The sequence below is a fragment of the Cervus elaphus genome, chromosome 14, assembly GCF_910594005.1.
Source record: "Cervus elaphus chromosome 14, mCerEla1.1, whole genome shotgun sequence".
In the NCBI taxonomy this organism is placed as follows: domain Eukaryota; kingdom Metazoa; phylum Chordata; class Mammalia; order Artiodactyla; family Cervidae; genus Cervus; species Cervus elaphus.
Window position 1 is genome coordinate 48,749,828 of NC_057828.1, and position 21,866 is coordinate 48,771,693.

General features: G+C 45.6%; 1 protein-coding gene and 1 non-coding gene across 2 annotated transcripts in view; both read left to right on the forward strand.

Annotated features, from left to right (window-relative positions):
• DNAJC11 (DnaJ heat shock protein family (Hsp40) member C11) overlaps window positions 1-21,866 on the forward strand; it is a 62,364-nt gene that overhangs the window by 23,700 nt on the left and 16,798 nt on the right. Inside the window, exons 3-4 of the mRNA XM_043923329.1 lie at window positions 2,014-2,087; window positions 11,068-11,169. Coding sequence (XP_043779264.1) covers window positions 2,014-2,087; window positions 11,068-11,169 — 176 coding nt within the window. The remainder of the gene's footprint in view (window positions 1-2,013; window positions 2,088-11,067; window positions 11,170-21,866) is intronic.
• TRNAG-UCC lies at window positions 4,385-4,457 on the forward strand. The gene has a single exon. It is a non-coding gene; the product is annotated as a tRNA-Gly (tRNA).

Genomic DNA, 21,866 nt, shown 5'->3' on the forward strand with positions numbered 1-21,866 from the left:
TCTTAGGATATATGCCAAGTAAAGTAAGTTATTTATTCCAGAGCCACTTGGTGATTTGCTCCTTAATGAAACAGACCAAAAATTAGATTTTCTTTATGATATAAAGATTTCTCATTGTGGACATGAAAGCACTTTGCTGTATTTCACCATAGTTTTACCAAAAAGTTAGATTTCAATGACCAGTAAAACTGAGACTGGCACATAGGTGTGTATAATCAGTCTGTGTCTTCACCAGATGTAACTGTTCAAGCTATTTGTCTGGTCTGAATACAGCTTGTTCCTTATCTTGTATTTGGTTGTTTGAATTGCCCTCATAGCTGGATTACGTTGTTTTGGAGATTTGGGGAAGAGTTAGCAGAAAAGCCTTCCAGTGCTTGTGAACATGCTGTAGCAGCAGGTCTGACTCCAGTATTTGGCCTGAAGGGAGACTGAGGTGGTGAATAAATAATTCCTTCTTAAATCCTAGAAATCAGCTCAAGAAGTTTGGCTCCCAGGTTTTACAATGGTCAGCATTTCTTTCTTCCCTGTTAGATTTGAATATGGATAGAGTCATTTACACGGCTTCCCTCATAGCTCAGTTGGTAAAACATCTGCCTGCAATGCAGGATACCCGGGTTTGATTCCTGGGTCAGAAAGATTCCCCTCGAGAAGGAAAGGATAACCCACTCCAGTATTGCCTGGAGAATCCCATGGACAGAGGAGCCTGGCATGCTACAATCTGCGGGATCACACAAGTCAGACATGACTTCGTGACTAAACCAACCAAGAGTCATTTACAGGGCTTCCCTGGTAGCTCAGCTGGTAAGGGATCTGCCTGCAATGTAGGAGACCCCAGTTTGATTCCTGGGTTGGGAAGTTCCGCTGGAGAAGGGATAGGCTACCCACTCTTGTATTTTTGGATTTCCCTGGTGGCTCAGATGGTAAAGAATCCACCTGCAATGCAGAGGACCTAGCTTCAATCCCTGTGTTGGGAAGGTTCCATGGAGGAGGGCATGGCAACCCATTTCAGTATTCTTGCCTGGAGATCCCTAAGAACAGAGGAGCCTGGCAGGCTGCAGTCCATAGGGTCACAAAGAGTTGGACACGACTGGGTAACTAAGCATAGCACAGCACAGTGTCACTTACATCATTTTTTAATTAGACCTAAAAATATATGGGAATTCTCAGGTGCCGGGGTAGGGGAGAGTGGGGAGATTCAAAGGTCTGGAACTGAAGTTGGCCCAGTAGAAATAACTGAATGGATGTTCAGAGTCAGTTACCTACTGCCCTTTTAATTTTTTTAATGTCGTGTTTTAAAATGTTTATTTATTTAATTTTTTCACCACACCATGCAGCATGTGGGACCTTAGTTCCCCAACCAGGTATCAAACTTGGGCCCCCTGCAGGTTAAGTTAGTCCAGTCCTAACCACTGGACTGCCAGTAAAGTCCCTCTCGTTCTTACTGAACATTTTTCTGATGCACTTTAGGTGACGTGGCCGACACCACAGTGAACGGTGTTTGTGCCTTTCTAAATGATTCATAAATAAAGAAGAGAAGTGCAAAAAAACCCAAACACCCTACATAGATGGCTTTAGGAGCTAGTGAAGCTCTATAGGGTAAGTAAGACAGATTTTTCCAGTCAGAGCCTGTCCATAGGTTTACATTAGGCGTTGTTAGAAACTGGAATTTGCTCTCTCAAGGCAAGGTACTCTATAGACTGTGACAGAAACTTAGGACAGTCTTTTTAAAAACTACTGTCCTTTAGTGATACAGAGTTAGCACCCCTCACAAAGAAGAGTAGCTCAGACATGAAAAATCTGGCATTTCCCACCTGGAGCCGCCTTTAAACACGTTCTTAGTTGGATCTGGAAGGCAAGTAGAAGGAAAGACACATCAGGAATGGCGGAGTCTCTGGGAAGATTGTGGTTGGAAGGAGAAGGACAAAGAGAGGTAGGCTTGCCTGCTGCTGGTGTGGTCAGGACTAAGCAGAGGACTCAGTGCTTTGTAAACACATTGGGTTTTTTCATTTGCAGTGCTCAGTGACCCCCAGACCAGGGCCATCTACGACATCTATGGCAAGAGAGGACTGGAGATGGAAGGCTGGGAGGTAAGAGAAGCTCTGCACCTGGTGTCCCAGGAAGGGACACCTCAACAGCTACAAAATAACACCCCCCAAACCCCCGCAACCTGCTCTGGGGCCTGTGAGAATGTCTGACGATGTCAGAGTCCCCTTTTCACCTTATCTTTTGGTTTAAGGGACTGAATTTTACACTTGGGTTTGCCACTTTATAGCTCTGTGAACTTGGGATCGTCGGTCATCAAACTTGTCCGGTGTTTCCTAACCCATCAGGGGAATGGATGGATGAACTAGACCAGTAAGTTTTAACCCCGGGGAGGGAACAGGCTGATTGGGGTGTCTGCAAGGGTACAGTTCTGGCTACATGTACACGTCCTTCCACACACACACACACTTCTACCCTCCAGGGTCCTGAATGCCTCTCTCCAACTGAGGTCATAACTGCACGTAGGAATTGTTTGGTGATATTAAGGGTTGTGCGTGTGAACAAAAAGGAAGCAGAGAAAAGTTGAGAGCTACTGGATTAAATTCTCTGTAATGATCCTTCCAGCTCTAATGAGCTGTACTGTTAAAATATTATAGAGAATAAAACAAAACAGATAGCAATGTCTATGTAGTAGATAACTTGGGCCACCATGCCTTGTGAGAACAATCACTGAAATCCAGAAGTTTCCATTTGGGCTTCTCTGGTGGTACAGGGGACACGAGTTCAATCCCTACCCCAGGAAGATCCCACATGCTGCTGGGCAACGAAGCCCGTGGGCCACAGCTCCCAAGCCCGCACAGCTAAAGCCCATGCTCCAGTGGGAAGCCCATGCACTGCACCTGGAGAGTAGCCCCCACTCACCTCAACTAGAGAAGGCCCGTGCACCGCAATGAAGACCCAGAGCAGCCAAAAAAAGAAGGTTCCGTTTTCTTTCACTCTGCCCCTGAGCAGTCTTAGAACCTTGGGCAGGCGGTTTGATTGCTTCACGCTTCCAAGTTATTATCTGAAAAATAATGATATGCAGATCAAGTGGAGAAATTCATCTGAAAACTGTAAAACTCTGTATTGGCTATAAAAACGTGTAGGTGTTATTACTTAATTTCATTATAGAAACTTGGTTCTGATGCCCAAGAAATTCTGGTAGATGTTAATGTTAACTGTCATTGAGTTACTTCTTCATCAACAAACCTGGTCTCAAACCTGTGTGCCTGTCTCTTCTAAATCTGATATGAAACCTTCTAAAGACCTTTGCATACAGATGAGAAGAGAAGCAAAATGGGGTTTCTCCACTGCTTAACATTGGTAGCCTACAGGCCATTTTCTACATACAGCTATGTTTTTGTTGTCCACACAATGAATTGTAGTTGCTGACTTTAAAATTTGGGAAGCTTTACATAAAAGTATCTTATCTTCTCTGGAAAAATCAGAAGATCTGACAACACTGTATCTAAATTCCCCTCTGAGCCAACAGTTGATCCAGATATGAGGAGCCCCTGCTGTTTGGACTGGACTGTACCATCCAGTTTGCCCCAGTCCCCACCACTCTGTATCGTGTCTGGCCCTTGACCCATCCGCAGTCCCAGTGAGCTCCCAGTGAGCATTTGGTTTCTGGCTTTTGGCTCGGTGGAAGTAGCAGTGCATCGTGTCACATTTGTTCGTGGTAGCAAAGTGTTAGATCTAATAGCTTAGAATTTTTTTCATCAAAAAAGGAAACTCGAATTCTATTGTATTTACTGAATTTCTCCTCACACTTCATGCCCCAGTTTAAAGCTCCCTTTGTTTTGAAGACATGGGTTGGTTACAGTTTTTCACGGCAGCAATTGGGGCCACTGAAAAGCCTCAGGCCTCGCGTACGCATCCCTTCCTCAGAGTCTAGGCTTTTCATTGTCCCCACTCAGTGGAACAGCAGGGTGACTTCTTCCCAGCAAAACATCATGGTTTCCTATTACAAGGCCAAACCATCTCCCCGTTAGAAACAAAGAAGCACCACACACACTGCAGTGATTTTAAGAGCATGTAGGCTGAGACTTTCCCAGTGGGCCAGTGATTAAGACTTCACACTCCCAATGCAGGGGGCCCAGGTTCGATACCTGGTCAGGGAACTAGATCCCACATGCTGCAGTTAAGAGTTCAGATGCTGCAACTAAGACCTGGTGCAGCCAAATAAATAAATAATTTTTAAAATAATAAAAATATAGAAGTGTGTAAGCAGTTGTATGTGTTAACTGGATAAGTTTTTATGTTCACATTTTTCAGTAGACTACTTTAAGGGAATCAAGTTCTCATCCACCAGAATTGGCTTTTTTTGCACTGATATTAATACTAAGCCTTCCCTGGGACTTCCCTGGTGGTCCGGTGGTTAGGATTTTGCACTTCCAATGCAGGGGGCCCGGGTTCAATCCCTGGTCAGGGAGCTAAGGTCCCTCATGCCATGTGGCGCAGCCAAAAATAAAAATAAATACTAAGCCTTCCCTGACAATAGAAGGAAAAGACAGGAAGTTACCTCCCCTGATACATATTTACAAGAGATGTATCGGTGCCTAATGTAATAGGAAGATTGACCCCACTATTCATCTTGTGGAGAAGAAGTCTCACTGAACTCAAGAGCAGGTCACAGCGCTGGCGTCACCACTCCCCCGAGGAATTCTGCAGGTGGTGGCTTGTCCAGTGCAAGGGCTCTCTCTTTTCAGTCACAGCCTCCACCCCACAGAGGAGGCTGTATTCCCCTCAGGGTAGTGTTGGTATTTTTAGACTGTTGAACTTATTACTTGCCGATTGGTATCCATTTGCCATGCATCTGTTAGTCTAAACACATGGGTGGTCAGGAGGGTGGAGGGCACTGCTAAAGCCCCTAGTGTCTGGGGCACCTCTAATCCAAAGATGTCAGAGTAGCCACTGACATGCTGGCTGCTCCTGTCCCAGCAGTGGCATTGTCCCCTTTCTGCCGGCGGAGACTGGGGGTGAAACTGAGCTTTTATAGGTTGCACCAAATATTGGCTGTTTTCAGGTGTTAGGTAGGTTTAGGTCTTTTCTGTCTCTCTCTCTCTCTTTTCGTCTTTAACCTTTAAGAAACTGGATCATCCTCTGGCAACATTCCAAAGGAATAAGGTGCCGCCATTCATAGCTCATTACACCAGCCACCTGAGTCCCTGAATTTGCAGTGTTTGTGCAGATACCCATGTTGAAAATGAAATTGGCCTCTTCTCTCTAATAGCAGAAATCCAGCTCTGAGCTGTGGAAGTGGAGTGGAAACCTTACAACCCAGAGGGCGCTTACAGACCAGCTGACATAACATTTAGAGGAGCAGCCTTGGGCCTGGATCATCCATGCTTTGGTTTCTGTCTGCAGTCCTTTACATTCATCCATATCTCCCTTTTCCCTACCTATTTGACATCATCCTTATAGTGTCTAAGAAGGTTAGCCTGGGGAATTCCCTCGTGGTCCAGTGGCTGAGACTTCAAGCTCCCCATTCAGGGGCCTGGTTCAATCCCTGGTCAGGGAACTAGATCCCACCTGCCTCAATGAAAATCGAAGATCTCGCATGTCACAGCAAAGACCCAGCACAGCCAGATAAATAAATAGCTATCTTTTTAAAAAGAGAAAATCAGCCTGTATTAAGAGCTACACTGGTCAAGATCATGAAAAAGAAGACAGAAACTCCCACAGATCGGAGGAGACTAACAAGACGTGATTAAATGCAATTCTGGACCCTGAATTGGATCCTGGGACGTAACTGTGATGTTAGTGGAAAGACTCGTGAAATCCCAGATGTCTGGGTTCAGTTAATAGCCTTGTACTAATGTTGGCATCCTGGACTTGACAGGTGTTTGTTCCTGGTTGTGTAAGACGTTCACATTTGGAGGAGTCTGGGTGAAGGGTAGATGAGAACTTTCTGTACCATCTTCGTAGCTTCTCTAAAGTTCTAAATAATTTTCTAAAATTATTCCAGAGTGAAAAGTTGTCTAACCAGAATCATAGAACAGACAGCACCTCATGTGATTTTAATGCCCCAGGTGGCACTAGTGGTAAAGAACCCACCTGCCAGTGCAGGAGATATAAGAGACCTGGGTTCTATCCCTGGATCAGGAAGATCCCCCGGAGAAGGGAATGGCAACCTATTCCAGTATTCTTGCCAGGAAAGTCCCATGGACAGAGGAGCCTGGTGGACTGCAGTCCATGGGGTGGCAAAGAATTGAACGTGACTGAAGTTACCTAGCATGCATACACTGTGTAGTTTAGAAGCATTTATAGGAGGAAGCTGAAGTGAAAGTCCACTTTGTAAAGTGACTCACCTGAGTTCTCCAGGAGGTTCTCTCAGGTGATGTCGGAAAGCCTGGGTCTCTCTCGTCCTCCCACTGCGCCATCTGCTTCTACTGGTCTCTGCATCCCCTCATCTGCAGGATAAGTCATCTGGCTAGCACAGGATAGACCTAGCTGATAAGTGATCAGGGCGGACCGTGCAGGTGTACAGACTCATGGGCTGCATGTGATACACTTCACTGATGAAAAATATTGAAAATATCTTTTCAACTGTACTTTCCAATTTAACATGCTTTTGGATGCTGTGTTCCAGGTGCATGTATCTAAGGGTTACCCAAGGGAAGAAAAAGTGACTTGCAGCTGGATTAGGCATCTTCCACTCTCCACCATGATGTTCTCTGTGTAGAGAAGAGTGTAAAGGGCGGGGGATGTCCCTGGTGGCTCAGTGGTAAAGAATTTCCCTGCCAATGCAGGAGACACAGGTTGGATCCCTGGTCTGGGAAGGCCCCACTTGCCATGGAGCCACTAAGGCTGTGGGCCACAACTGCTGAGACTGTGCTCTAGAGCCCGTGTGCTCCACAGCAACAAGCCACCGCAATGAGAAGCGAGAAGCACCCATGCACCTCAGCTGCAGAGTAATCCCCGCTCTCTGCAACACAAAGACCCAGCCAAAAATAAAAGAAGTAAACAAATGGTTTTTTTGAAAAAAAATAAAAAGTAAAAATAAATAGTCTCGCCCCATGGGAGACAGAATGAGATGCCCAGCCAAGGTGTTCACACCTCTAGAGTGGCCAGCCAGCTTGACTCTGTTGTTAGCTCTGATTTCATACCAACTGTTTGCAAAGCCTCTGTCAAATAGTCTAGAAACAGAGTGACATAACACCTTTGGAATATTTGCCTCTTCATTCTGTCACACAGTGTGGCAGAGAAAGTCATTTGCAAAAGTCACACAGCTGGAATTGTTGAAAATAAATCTTGTTCTGCTTTGGGCCCCGTGGAGGGAGCACCCCATCAGTCCAAGATGGGGTGACTCTGGGGAAGTGAAAGCGCCATAAATAGATGTGCACGGGCACCTCCTGGCAGTCCAGTGGGTAAGACTCCATACTTTCACTATCCGGGACCCAGGTTTGCTCTGTGGTCCAGGAACTAAGATTACATAAGCCAAGGGGCTTGGACAAAAAAAAAGAAAAGATGGGCAAGGCTGAGTGTTTTTAAGCACTAGCGTTGTGAGCAGGCCGCGTTAGTTTAGTACCACCGAGGACGTTTTTGTGAGGTCACAGAGCAGTCGTTGCTGTGCCATTTGGACTTTCAGTTCTTAGCTTATTTTAACAGTGTTTTTATTTTAAAACCTCCTTTAAAAGAAACACCTGCCCCTTTTTGGTAATGAACAATTTATATGGGAGAGGAGAAAATGTTTTCATTATTTTTTTCTGTTTACTTGCTTAAAGTGGTAGTGAACAGATTTCTCAATTTTGGGGGGGGATAGGCCATCTCCTGTATTTATTTTTCTGGATTGCGAAATAATAAAATCAGGTTGCACAAAGCCTGTAATATGACCCTGCTAATTTTAATATATATATTCATACATGTGCATAGGTTTTTAGAAAGATACATAGAAAATTGTTAGCCTGTGAGAAGGAGGAGTATGGGGAGGGACTGTACCTTTTTACTTCATATTTTTCTGTACCATTTTGACTTCTTGCTATAAGCATGCATTTTTTGAATAATTTTTAAAACCTGTGATTTCCAAGATAGCTTTCTTTCACATCAGCTGCCTTTGTAGGTGTTTTCTGAGTAGCCCCTCTGGTCTCACCTATGTTTCTCCCACTACCACAAGGTCAGGACTGTTTGACCCTTTCCTCCAATGACCTTGGTGGTGTCTATCCTGCGCCCACTCTCAGTGTCCCTCATGGACTTGTAGCTTTTGGGGCCCTTGGGAATCACGTGGTGCAGGTTCCTCTCTCACAGGTGTGGTACTCAAGACCCATGTGGCCCTTCCCAGCCTGTTTGAAATCTCAGAGGCTGTCTTGCTTTTGGATGAGCTATAAAGTAGGGAAAACCACTAGACTATTTGGGTATGCCTAAATCAAATCCTTTATGATTATACAGTGAAATAGATTCAAGGGATTAGATCTGATACAGTGCCTGAAGAACTATAGACGGAGGTTCGTGACATTGTACAGGAGGCAGGGATCAAGACCATCACCATGAAAAAGAAATGCGAAAAGGCAAAATGTTGTCTGAGGAGGCCTTACAAATAGCTGTGAAAAGAAGAGACCTGAAAGGCAAAAGAGAAAAGGAAAGATATACCCATTTGAATGCAGAGTTCCAAAGAATAGCAAGGAGAGATAAGAAAGCCTTCCTCAGTCAGTGCAAAGAAATAGAGGAAAACAATAGAATGGGAAAGACTAGAGATCTCTTCAAGAAAATTAGAGATACCAAGGGAACATTTCATGGAAAGATGAGCACAATAAAGGACAGAAACAGTATGGACCTAACAGAAGCAGAAGATATTAAGGATATTAAGAAGAGGTGGCAAGAATACACAGAAGAACTATACAAAAAAAGATCTTCATGACCCAGATAATCACGATAGTATGATCACTCACTTAGAGAGCCAGACATCCTGCGAAGTCAAGTGGGCCTTCGTAAGCATCACTAAAAACAAAGCTAGTGGAGGTGATGGAATTCCAGTTGAGCTATTTCAAATCCTAAAAGATGATGTGAAAGTGCTGCACTCAATATGCCAGCAAATTTGGAAAACTCAGCAGTGGCCACAGGACTGGAAAAGTCAGTTTTCATTCCAATCCCAAAGAAAGGCAATCCCAAAGAATGCTCAAACTACCGCAACAATTGCACCCATCTCACAGGCTAGCAAAGTAATGCTCAAAATTCTCCAAGCTAGGCTTCAACAGTACATAAACCATGAACTTCCAGATGTTCAAGCTGGATTTAGAAAAGGCAGAGGAAGCAGAGATCCAATTGCCAACATCTGTTGAATCATCAAAAAAGCAAGAGAGTTCCAGAAAAACACCTACTTCTGCTTTATTGACTATGCCAAAGCCTTTGACTGTGTGGATCACAATAAACTGGAAAATTCTGAAAGAGATAGGAATACTAGACCCCCTGACCTGCCTCCTGAGAAATCTGTATGCAGGTCAGGAAGCAACAGTTAGAACTGGACGAGGAACAACAGACTGGTCCAAATTGGGAAAGGAGTACATCAAGGCTGTATGTTGTCACCCTGCTTGTTTAACTTATATGCAGAGTACATCATGAGAAACACTGGGCTGGGTGAAGCACAAACTGGAGTCAAGATTGCCAGGAGAATTATCAATAACCTCAGATATGCAGATGACACCACCCTTACAGCAGAAAGTGAAGAACTAAAGAGCCTCTTGATGTAAGTGAAAGAGGAGAGTGAAAAAGTTGGCTTAAAACTCAACATTAAGAAAACTAAGATCATGGCATCTGGTCCCATCATTTCATGGCAAATAGATGGGGAAGCAATGGAAACAGTGACAGACTTTATTTTGGGGGGCTTCAAAATCACGGCAGATGATGACTGGAGCCATAAAATTTAAAGATGCTTGCCCCTTGGAAGAAAAGTTATCACCAACCTAGACAGCATATTAAAAAGCAGAGACTTTGCCAACAAAGGCCCATCTTGTCAAGGCTATGGTTTTTCCAGTAGTCATTTGTGGATGTGAGAGTTGGAGTACAAAGAAAGCTGAGCACCGAAGAATCGATGCTTTTGAACTGTGGTGTTGGAGAAGACTCTTGAGAGTCACCTGGACAGCAAGGCAATCCAACCAGTCCATCCTAAAGGAAATCAGTCCTGAACATTCATTGGAAGGACTGATGCTGAAGCTGAAACTGCAGTACTTTGGCCACATGATGTGAAGAACTGACTCATTGGAAAAGACCCTGATGCTAGGGAAGATTGAAGGCAGGAGGAGAAGGGGGTGACAGAGGATGAGATGGTTGGATGGTATCACCAACTCAATGGACATGAGTTTGAGTAAACTCCGGGAGTTGGTGATGGGCAGGGAGGTCTGGCGTGCCGCAGTCCATGGGGTTGCAAAGAGTCAAACACGACTGAGCAACTGAGCTGAGCTGAACTGAAGAAAGATTGAGGTGGGATGCCTTACCTGCTCACAGGCCTGACATCCCTGTGTGTCCTCAAGGGCTGCCGATTGGTACCTGAGTATTGTTTATGCTCCAACAATATAGAGCCGACATCATACATCCTAAGGTTCATTTCAGGTTGTAGGAGGAAGAGTCCCCTACTGCTAAAACACTGAGACCTCGTGGCCTTGGGTTGTTGGTCTAGGAAGCTCAAAGGGCACCCCTGGTGGAGGCCCAGCCCAAGGGAAATGTGCCAGGGCTGTTGCAGAGGCCTTGCCCTTCTCTGGACGTTTCTTTCAGCCTGCATTATGGTGGGCTCCTTGGAAAATTTAAACTGTGACACTTGAGGTGACATTTTCTTAGTAAGATTCCTGCCTCCTTGCAGACAAGTGACAAAAAAAAATATCACTTCAGTCTGGAGTGCTGAGGGAGAGCACAGACTGGGGACTGAGCAGGTGTGAAGGAGAACCTGGCTTTACTGGGGGCCACACGGTTGGACAGGAAGGTCCCCTGATCTCACTGGGGGCTCTCACGGTCCCGGGGGAGAGGAGCACCAGGACACGGTTAACACTCACGTCTTTTGTGTCTTTCTCACCGTCTGCGTCCTCGGCTGACTTCTCTCACTTCTACCCTAAGGTTGTGGAAAGGAGGAGGACACCAGCCGAGATCAGAGAAGAGTTTGAGCGGCTGCAGCGCGAGAGGGAGGAGAGGCGACTGCAGCAACGCACCAACCCCAAGGTCAGTGTCTGGTTCTGAGGGGAGCAGCAGTCTGACGTGGTCAGTGCTGTGGGCTCTTACAGTGAGGACGTGAGAATTGGGAGGAACTGAGTGTCACTGAGGTCTCAGAGTGGCGCCTGCCTGGAGGGCCACTAGCAGGCCTGCTGGCGATGCCTGAAGAGACGGCAAAACAGGAGACAACCCGAGTAGGGGCGCAGGCCAGCTGGTGAAGGACCCATCCTTATAATCATGCTGCTCGAGCCCTTGACTGTAAGAATCAGCCAGAGGCCCCTGTCAAGAGAGGACAGCCACCTGCCCACACTGAGACCCAGGGTTCCTTGCAAACCAGTTAGGATACAGAGGGCCAGAGAGCCGAGACCATGGGGCGTTTCCAAACCGCATTAAGTGGGGGCCATGTGTGCATCACTCAGGACAGCAGTGCCGTGAACACCGGGTAACAGGCTGTTTCTGCAGCCATAGGGTGACCTCTTTTACCCGTCAGTCAGGTGCCCGATGGAGGCCGAGTCATATATCTCAGGGACATGCCTGAGTCTGAGAGTTACTTTTCAGTCCAGTTATGGTCTCTCCTTCCTGTGATTCATTAGGGAGGCAGATTGTTCTGCGTGTGCACCTCGGTCCCATGACACACAGGATAACTCGGTCAGTTCATGGTGCCAGTGGTACTGAATGACTGACTGCACTTGGCCCAGGGTTCCTGCTCCACAGTGTTTAATAATAAGGAAACTCGGCAGGCGGGCTCTGTCAGTGTGGCTGGGACAGCCCGGCAGGCAGCCTGAAGATATTCTAAAGGAAAAGAACAAATGCTGGCTTACACGAGGGAAGCTTGATGTTAGGAGTTTCTGATCACATGCAGTGTACAAAATGGACTTTTCTAAGACCCTACATCATTTAAAGGCCCACATATTCAGAGAATTCCCTTCTCTTCGAATCCTGTTACATTGCAGGGTGTATTTGTAAATGCCAGGGCCTCTCCTTTTCACCCCTTCAGCGAGTGACAGCTTCAGTAGAACAGTTACTTTGGGTCAGCCAAGACAGAGACTTGAAACAGTGGCTGCACCGATCAAGGGCTGTGAGATGTTGAGACGGTTGAAAATCTCCGAGGTGCTCTGAACCATCCTGAAGGGTTCCCTTCTCTGGGGTCCAGCCAGCACACCAGAGGGAGTCTGGGTAAATGTCAGCATTGGCAGGTGGAGGTCAGGGTCCAGGAGCGGGGAAGGGTGCCTGGCAGGAGTGGGCTGTTCCTGTGGGGTCTTTGCTTTGCTGGCTGAAGTTCTGCTGCCATCAGAGCAGTAAGGGGGAAAGAGTGTCACAGCAGCCCATGCCTCTGTGTCCTGGATGAGATGGCCCATCTGGGTGTGCGCGGTGATCGTTTATTGTGCTTCTATGTAGATGTGTCTCCAGGCCATGTTTGTGTGGAATGAGGAAGCACAGCTGTGACCATTCCACACGGGTATGCGGGATATTGTACGATTCCCAATACTTCGCTACTTCTATAAAGTGCTGCCGGATAAATAAAGATATTTCCTAACTAGAAGTACTGAGTGATAACCAGATGTTGGCTCTGCAGCATTTTGAAGAGAGGGTTTCGAGCTGGATTTTTTATTTCATTTCCAAGTGTTTTGCTTTGCAAGATGAGCAGTGAGGTTTAGCGTGTTCTCATCCTAAGATGAGAGGGGTGATCTCTTTTTTGACAACCAGAGGGAGGAGGACACTTCTGATGATCGTGGGGCTTGCACTAGTCTGTCACCCGGACCCCACAGGGGACCATGGCTTATAGGGGAGGGGAACGGCAGACTGGATAATGTTCGTAGTACACCCCCTGAAACTGGGGTGGGTATTTCTCCATTTTCACAAGAGTTCACTGGGGAGGAATTTTCCAGTTGGAGTATGTACCAAGAACAGGCAAAAAAATCAACTGGGAAAAACCCGTAGTTTGGAAATACCACCTCTGATGCAGTAATACGGGATGCAGAGCTCACCCTTTGACCTCTGTGCAGGTTTCTAGTTTGTAAAATAAGGATGCTTATCCTAGCCACCATGCCAAGTTATTAAATGATTGAAGAAATATGACACAGATATTAATTTCTTAGAGACAGACAAGTCTGCTCTGTAAGTGCAAAGTGGTATGCATACCGAGGTGAGGTTAAGAACTTGCTTCAGTGACTCGATAAGCACCGCATGGAAAGCACTCGCCTCACTCGGGTGGTCCATTGCCCCCAGTGGCTGGGTTTGTTCGGAGGAAGTCTGTCAGTTGGGTTCTGGAAATGGCCGTCTACAGATACCACCCCCCTGCTCCCTTGGCCGAAGTGCAGTGCCTTCCCTGTGTTCAGCCACCTGTGAGTCCTGCCTTGGGTGAGGATGCTGCAGGGTGGGAAGGAGGGAGTGGGTGCCAGCTCCAGCAGGCGCCTCCTTCCCTCTGGCCCTGCAGCTGGCGGGACCCAAGCGAGCACACAGGCTCCACGTATGCCAGGGCAGCCTGGGGAGCCTCGCACTTGGCATCAGGGCTCTGGATTCGGACTCCATCCACAGCTCTGGGCCCTGGACCCAGTCACTTCTCCAGCCTTAGCTCGGTTTCTTCCTGTGTGAAATGAGAGGTTTGCCATGAGGCCCAGAGCATAGGGTCACATCCTCAGACCCCAAAATCCTTAGCCTTGTCACCTGTTTTCTGTCTTTCAGGCCATGTGCGATCAAATTCCTCTGTCTGCATTTCCTGCTGGAAAATGCCAAGCTCGGGTTGTTGGGTCCCAGGGTCTCCAGGGCACTCCACGTTGAGCCAATGTTGGGGAGGGGATTTACATTCAGACAGATGGTGAGGTTCGTCTGAATCCTTGAGGGCTGAGTCTGACTGGGGTCTGAAGGGACTACCCTGGCCTTCCTCTCTCCATCCTTAAGATCATGCGATAGGCTTGTTCTCTGCCGTGTTCACGTCATATTGATTACTGTCATCCCTTTCTTTTGCTGATACCTGTAAATCCTCTCTCTCTGGACAGCAGCCAGTTCTGGGAGTCAGACTTTCACTGCCTTTTTAATGAACTTGTCCAGACCCCATAAGAAGCAGGGCATTAAGTCAAAGATTGTTTAGTGGGCTTCATTGTCTGACTTTGAGAGTATTCTCTCCTTTCTTTTGGACCCTGTGAATCCATGTGAGTTTCATGGAGATTGTTTCTGGGTTCCCTGGACCATTTGTTCTCCTTTCACTGTTACAGAGGTTGACATAAACTCTCTGGTAAGTTTATGTCTTCCTGATTTTAGAAGGGCCATCTTATCGGTGTGGTTTTCTATAATAGCTGAAAATCACAATTCAACTTTATCAGGAAAAAAAAATGTAAAATAATGTGTCAAGGAAGACATGTAAGCCCAAAGTAGTTTCATAAAGTTTTTTTTTTAAAGATTTGTTTTGGTTGCCATGCCTAATGATTATAGTCCTTGGAATGAGTTGGTCGTTATGGCTTCAGTCTGTTCCATGGAAGTGACTCTAATGTCATAAACCGAATCGACTTGGCTGACAGGATAATCGTGCAGAAGAAAAGCTGTTTGAACCCATATGTTTGTTGTGCTCAGTGGCAGAAAGGGGCAATTTACCGTATGCAGAAATGGGCTGCTGTTGAAAATGAACAAACTGGGGTAGTGTCACCAAAGAAGAAGGGACCAGGTCGAAAAAGTGCTGTGATATTAAGCGGATCTTTGGGGGAGAGGCAAGGTGGCCAACTGGAGGGATGTATAGAAAGCTCTTTTACCTGGGTCGTAGCTACATCCGCATCCTGCCAGCGAGATGGCTGATAAACCAAGTGTCAGGATTAAAGGCTACAGGGCGGGGTAGTGGGCGGCATTGCAGCTGGAACCGAGTTTCCTTAGAAACCCTGGGAAGTTGAGTTGAAAACTCAAAAAGCTGGCTTAAAACTCAGCATTCAGAAAACAGTGATCACCGAATCCGGTCCCATCACTTCATGGAAAATCAGTCAGTTCAGTTGCTCAGTCATGTCCAACTCTTTGTGACCTCATGGACTGCAGCACACCAGGCTTCTCTGTCCATCACCAACTCCTGGAGCTTGCTCAAATTCATGTCCATCGACTCGGTGATGCCCTCCAACCATCTCATCCTCTGTCGTCCCCTTCTCCTCCTGCCTTCAGTCTTTCCCAGCATCAGGGTCTTTTCCAGTGAGTCAGTTCTTCACATCAGGTGGCCAAAGTATTGGAGTTTCAGCTTCGACATCAGTCCTTCCAATGAACACCCAGGACTGATCTCCTTTAGGATGGACTGGTTGGATCTCCTTGCAGTCCAAGGGACTCTCAGGAGTCTTCTCCAACACCACAGTTCAAAAGCATCAATTCTTCGGCGCTCAGCTTTCTTTGTAGTCCAACTCTCACATCCATACATGACCACTGGAAAAACCATAGCCTTGACTAGATGGACCTTTGTTGCAAAGTAATGTCTCTGCTTTTTAAAATGCTGTCTAGGTTGGTCATAACTTTCCTTCCAAGGAGTAAGCGTCTTTTAATTTCATGGCTGCAATCACCATCAGACTAAAATCTGATTTAGTACCAATTTAATAATAAAAGGATATAAGCTTGCATATATTGAGTTAGTGGTTGGAAGAAGTCTAACCCAAATCTGTTTCTCATTCCTAAGTCATGTCTTTCCACTGTATAAAAAGCATATTATGTTGGAAGTGAAAATGAATTGTAAGTTGCAGCCAAACCCTGTTTGACTTGTAGGGAAGTCTAATTCTGGTGCTGTGACCAGTCAATTTTCAGAAGGTCATTTTCCTGGAAGCAGAAGAAGAGCAGAAAGCAAGCATCAGGACCACTCTCTGAAGTGAGGAGGACATGTCCTTGCAGCCTCACAGTGACCTGATCAGTCCCTGTCTGGGGCGGCTCCTCAGACATGGCTGGCACCTGAGCCTCACGTTCTCCTCACTTCTCCACCCCTCCGGGTCATTTTCTTTATTTTTTTGGGGGGGATGGGGCAGTCATTTTCCATAAACTTGAATCAGCACCAAAGGCTGTCAAATCATAAAAGTGACCGGCTCATTGGAGTTTTCAACTATTTGGGCCTTATTTAAAGAAACAAAATAGTTGAGAGAAAGTGATGCTTTGAGCACTGTTTTTAAACTTCTAGAGTCTGCTCTACCCTCTGATGAGTCAGTTGATTGTCAGTATGGAGTTAACACAGATGTTTATCATTGCAGAGGTTTTCTTTGGGAAAGGAAAGAAAACCAACTTTAATGTTATTCTGGAAGTTTTAGCCAATACAACTAGACAAATAGTAAAAGAGATATAAATATTGGGAGGGTTTTCATTATTTGCCTTTGGTTTGATTGCATGTCTTTATTTATTTGTTTGGCTGCATCATGTGACATATGGGATCTTAGTTCCCCAAGCAGGATTAAACCCATGCCCCCTGCATTGGGAGTACGGAGTCTTAGTCAGTGGGTCCCAGGAAGTCCCTGATCGCCTTTCTTTAAAGAACCAACTGAGGGACTTCCCTGCTAGTCCAGTGCTTCAGACTCCAAGTTCCCAATGCAGGGCACCCAGGTTTGATCCCTGGTCAGGGAACTAAGATCCCATGTGCTACAACTAAGGTTTTGTGTGCCACACTAAGACCTGGTGCAGCCAAGCAAATAACTATTTTAGAAAGAAAAGGGGCTTCCCTGGTGGCTCAGATGGTTAAAAAAAAAAATCTGCCTGCAATGTGGGAGACCCAGGTTCGATCCCAGGGTCAGGAAGATCCCCTGGAGAAGGGAATGGCTACCCATTCCATCGTTCTTGCCCGGAGAATCCCATGGACAGAGGATCCTGAGAGGCTACAGTCCGTGGGGCCGCAAAGAGTCAGACACCACTGAGAGACTAACACTTTTCCCTCTCACTTAGAATGAGAGAACAGACTGAAAACTGTCATGAGTTGAATGAGTTGGCCAGTGACGAAACCCACATATGTAAGTCAGTGGCTTGTGAATCAGTGGTTCATGACCCTGCTTCCCTCCTGGCCCCAGCACAGAGCCAGAGGAGCCGGCGGGTCAGGCCAGGTGGCTCTGCTCTGTGCTCTGTGGCTCACGTCCTTCATGGTCAGCCAGCGTCCTCACAGTGACCTGTAGGCGGGGCAACTGTGCCATTCATCATCCAAACCAGGACATTTTTGAGAGTGAAAGAGATGTTTACAAGAAAGGAGCAGAAGCAGACTCATTATTCTTGGCACACACTCACATACTTCAGTAAGTTCTGTCTCTGGTATTTTGTGTTCTGGTTACGTATTGCTGCATGACAAACCACTCCAGAACTCAGAGGCTTGTGAGAACGATTTGATCTCCTCTCACACGCCTGTGGGTTAACGGGACTCAGCCTGAGGCGCTCACTCGGAGCGTGCTCGTGTGCTCACAGCCGACGGCAGCTGTGTCCTGTTGTAGAAGAGGCACACGGGTGCCCCTCATAACTGCAGCTGCGGTGGCCAAGGGTGGCCTGCCATTTCTCACATGCAACCTCTCCCCACTTTAGGTCAGGCTTCCTCCCAGCCCAGCAGCCCAGGATACTCAGGTTGTTACAGGGTAGCTAACTCCCCCTCAAAAGCACATTCCCAGTTGAAGCTGCAGGGTCCCTTGTGACCTGGCCTTGGAGTCTGCGCCATCCCGTCCACAGCATCCTCTTGGACGAAGGCGAGTCCCGGGCCCATGCAGGTCAAGGAGGGACTCTGTGAAGCCTGGGGTTCCCGCAAGCGGGATTCTCAAGGCCACACTGTGTCACTGTTGTTTTTCTGAAGAATGTCTTTTCAGTGTCTTTTTTTTTTTCCTTCATAACATTGCCGACCATATTCATACAAGGAGCAAATTTATTTAGTATATTTTGACATTTTTGGCATATTTGATTCTTCTCTGTATACAGTAATATTCTTTTACTTATTTCACTTAGCATCTTTTTTAAAATTGAGGTATAATCGATTTACAGTATTATTTTAGTTTCAAGTGTACAACATAATGACCCAAAATCTTTATAGATTGTGCTCCATTAATAATTCCCTCTAGGTCCATACATGTTGCAAGTGAAAAGCTTTTGTCCTTTTTTACGACTGAGTAGTATTCCATTGTATATATGTACCACATCCTCTCTATCTGTTCCTCTGTCCATGGACACTTTAGGTTGCTTCCTTGTCCTTTGTAAATAATGCTGCTGTGATATAACTTAGGGGTACGTCAGTTCAGTTGCTCAGTCGTGTCTGACTCTTTGTGACCTCATGGACTGCAGCACAGCAGGCTTCCCTGTCCATCACCAACTCCCAAACCCATGTCCATCAAGTCGGTGATGCCATCCAACCATCTCATCCTCTGTCGTCCCCTTCTCCTCCTGCCCTCAATCTTTCCCTTCATCAGGGTCTTTTCCAATGAGTCAGCTCTTCACATCAGGTGGCCAAAGTATTGGAGTTTCAGCTTCAGCATCAGTCCTTCCAATGAACACCCAGGACTGATCTCCTTTAGGATGGACTGGTTGGATCTCCTTGCAGTCCAAGGGACTCTCAGGAGTCTTCTCCAACACCACAGTTCAAAAGCATCAATTCTTCGGTGCTCAGCTTTCTTTATAGTCCAGCTCTCACATCCACAAATGACTACTGGAAAAACCACAGCCTTGACTAGATGGACCTTTGTTGGCAAAGTAATGTCTCTGCTTTTTAATATGCTGTCTAGGTTGGCCATAACTTTCTTTCCAATGAGTAAGCGTCTTTTAATTTCATGGCTGCAATCAGCATCTTCAGTGATTTTCGAACCCAGAAAAATAAAGTCTGACGCTGTTTCCACTCTTTCCCCATCTATTTGCCATGAAGTGATGGGACCGGATGCCATGATCTTAGTTTTCTGAATGTTGAGCTTTAAGCCAACTTTTTCACTTTCCTCTTTCACTTTCATCAAGAGGCTCTTTAGTTCTTCTTCACTTTCTGCCATAAGGGTGGTGTCATCTGCATATCTGAGGTTATTGATATTTCTCCCGGCAATCCTAATTCCAGCTTGTGCTTCCTCCAGCCCAGCGTTTCTCATGATGTACTCTGCATATAAGTTAAATAAGCAGGGTGACAGTATACAGCCTTGACGTATTCCTTTTCCTATTTGAAACCAGTCTGTTGTTCCATGTCCACTTCTAACTGTTGCTTCCTGACCTGTATAAAGGTTTCTCAAGAGGCAGGTCAGGTGGTCTGGTATTCCCATCTCCTTCAGAATTTTCCACAGTTTATTGTGATCCACACAGTCAAAGGCTTTAGCATAGTCAATAAAGCAGAAATAGATGTTTTTCTCGAACTCTCTTGCTTTTTTGATGATCCAGCAGATGTGGGCGATTTGATCTCTGGTTCCTCTGCCTTTTCTAAAACCAGCTTGAACATCTGGAAGTTCACGATTCACGTATTGCTGAAGCCTGGCTTGGAGAATTTTAAGCATTACTTTGCTAGCATGTGAGATGAGTGCAATTGTGTGGTAGTTTGAGCATTCTTTGGCATTACCTTTCTTTGGGATTGGAATGAAAACTGATTTTTCCAGTCCTATGGCCACTGCTGAGTTTTCCAAATTTGCTGGCATATCGAGTGTAGCACTTTCACAGCATCATCTTTCAGGATGTGAAATAGCTCAACTGGAATTCCATCACCTCCACTAGCTTTGTTCGTAGTGTTGCTTCCTAAGGGCCACTTGACTTCGCATTCCAAGATGTCTGGCTCTAGGTGAGTGATCACACCATTGTGATTATCTGGGTCGTGAAGATCTTTTTTGTATAGTTCTTCTGTGTATTCTTGCCACCTCTTCTTAATATTTTCTGCTTCTGTTAGGGGTACATACATCTTTTCCAATTAGTGTTTTCATTTTCTTTGGCTCTATACCCAGGAATGGGATTGCTGGATCATATGGTAGCTCTGTTTTAGTTTCTTAAGGAACCTTTCCACAGTGGCTGCACTGGTTTACATTCCCACCAACAGTGTGGTAGGGTTCCCTTTTCTCTGCATCCTCACCATAATTTGTTATTGTGGCCTGTAAACTGTAGTATTCTTAATTGAGAAAATAGTCTCAATTTTAAATTTCTTTGTTTCAGAACATGTAAATATTTTTCACAGGTATTGTCTTTTTGCCTCCATTCAGGGTATTTTTTTCTCTTTGACAAATTTCTGAAATAAATTGTTTATGATCTTTTGAATGCTTCAAGTTGAGATGCCATAGAACTGTAGGTAAACCTTGTTAATTTCATCCCATTCCAGGAAAGAATATAAATTTAATTGAAAATGACAGCTCCACCAGACAATTCCTACCCAAAATTGAGATATTCCAAAATGCCATTATGGAATTTCAAAATGCAATAAACAGAGCTCTCGTTTTATTTGTTTAGTTTTCCCTTCCTCGAGAGATCCGTTTCACAGTATTCTTAGTTACACAGTTTTCAATGATTGCAGTTTCTTAAATATTTAAAAATTGCATGATTTAAGAGTTTTTAAAAGCAGTTCTACAAAGGTTCACGCTTTCCTAATACACAGGTTTAACACATGCTGCAGTCTTATATTCAGAATAGGCTTCACAAGAAATGATCTTTTTACTCTGAATACACAAAAGTGTTTGTGTATTTTGATAACTTTAGCTTTATTTTCCATAGGCAGAATATCACAGCTCATTTTAACAAAATTATGCATTGTGTACACTATAATTCTAAGACTATTTCTGCTCCATGGGTTTCTTGATTTAATTAAAACACTTTTACCAGGAGGCTGTACTTTCACCAAAATTGGTGTTTGAGTATCACCACAAAAGCACACCAGTTTACATTCAGCGTGGGGCTTTCTGACCGCGTTTACTGTGACATTTACAGTCATGTCGGGTGTTTCACCTTCAGCAAGTCAAAGTCATTTTTCATTTGAAACGTCTGGTTGACACCGATGTAAAACTGGTGCGTTAGCAGTTGTGAGCTTCTGCTGATAGCAGCTTACAAACAGCTGTTGCTGTGTCTCTCATGTGTGCCTTATGAACCTTAGCATGGGAAAAAGAGTGAAATTAACATAGAGGAACCACCTTTTTATCTAAATGAAAAGTCATTTTTTCCACACCTGTATGTAAATATCCCTGCTGCTGGCAGCCTCACTCTTGGCCATACTCTTTAAAGAACAACTCACTGTTGAAAATGCTGGTGTTTCTAAGGCGGATCTGAGGCTTTTAATTTTCATATGGCTGGAATTAGCACCGTGGATGGTCAGTGTTGAGAAACGGTTTATAGGGACTTCCCTGGTGACACAGTGGATAAGAATCTGCCAGCCAGTATAGGGCACACAGGTTTGATTCCTGTTGGTGATGAAAATGGGCTTCCCTGGTAGCTCAGCTGGTAAAGAATCCACCTGCAGTGCAAGAGACCTGGGTTCGATCTCTGGGTTGGGAAGATCCCCTGGAGAAGGGAAAGGCTACCCACTCCAGTATTCTGGCCTAGAGAATTCCATGGACTGTATAGTGATGGTGATGAAAATACTGTAGGTGATGATATCACTTTTTAAAAAAACATCTAGGGGGATTGCTGAGCCAACCAAAACATCAGGGTTAAACTGTGTTACCCCAGATAAATCCCACCTGTGACATTTCCCGTGACCACCCAGGCCCGGCAGCCTCCAGCCCCTCTGCCTCCTCCTCCCCCGCACTCCTCACAGGCAGATGGGTACTCACTGTCTCCTCCTGCGTTTCCCTCACACATTTTCG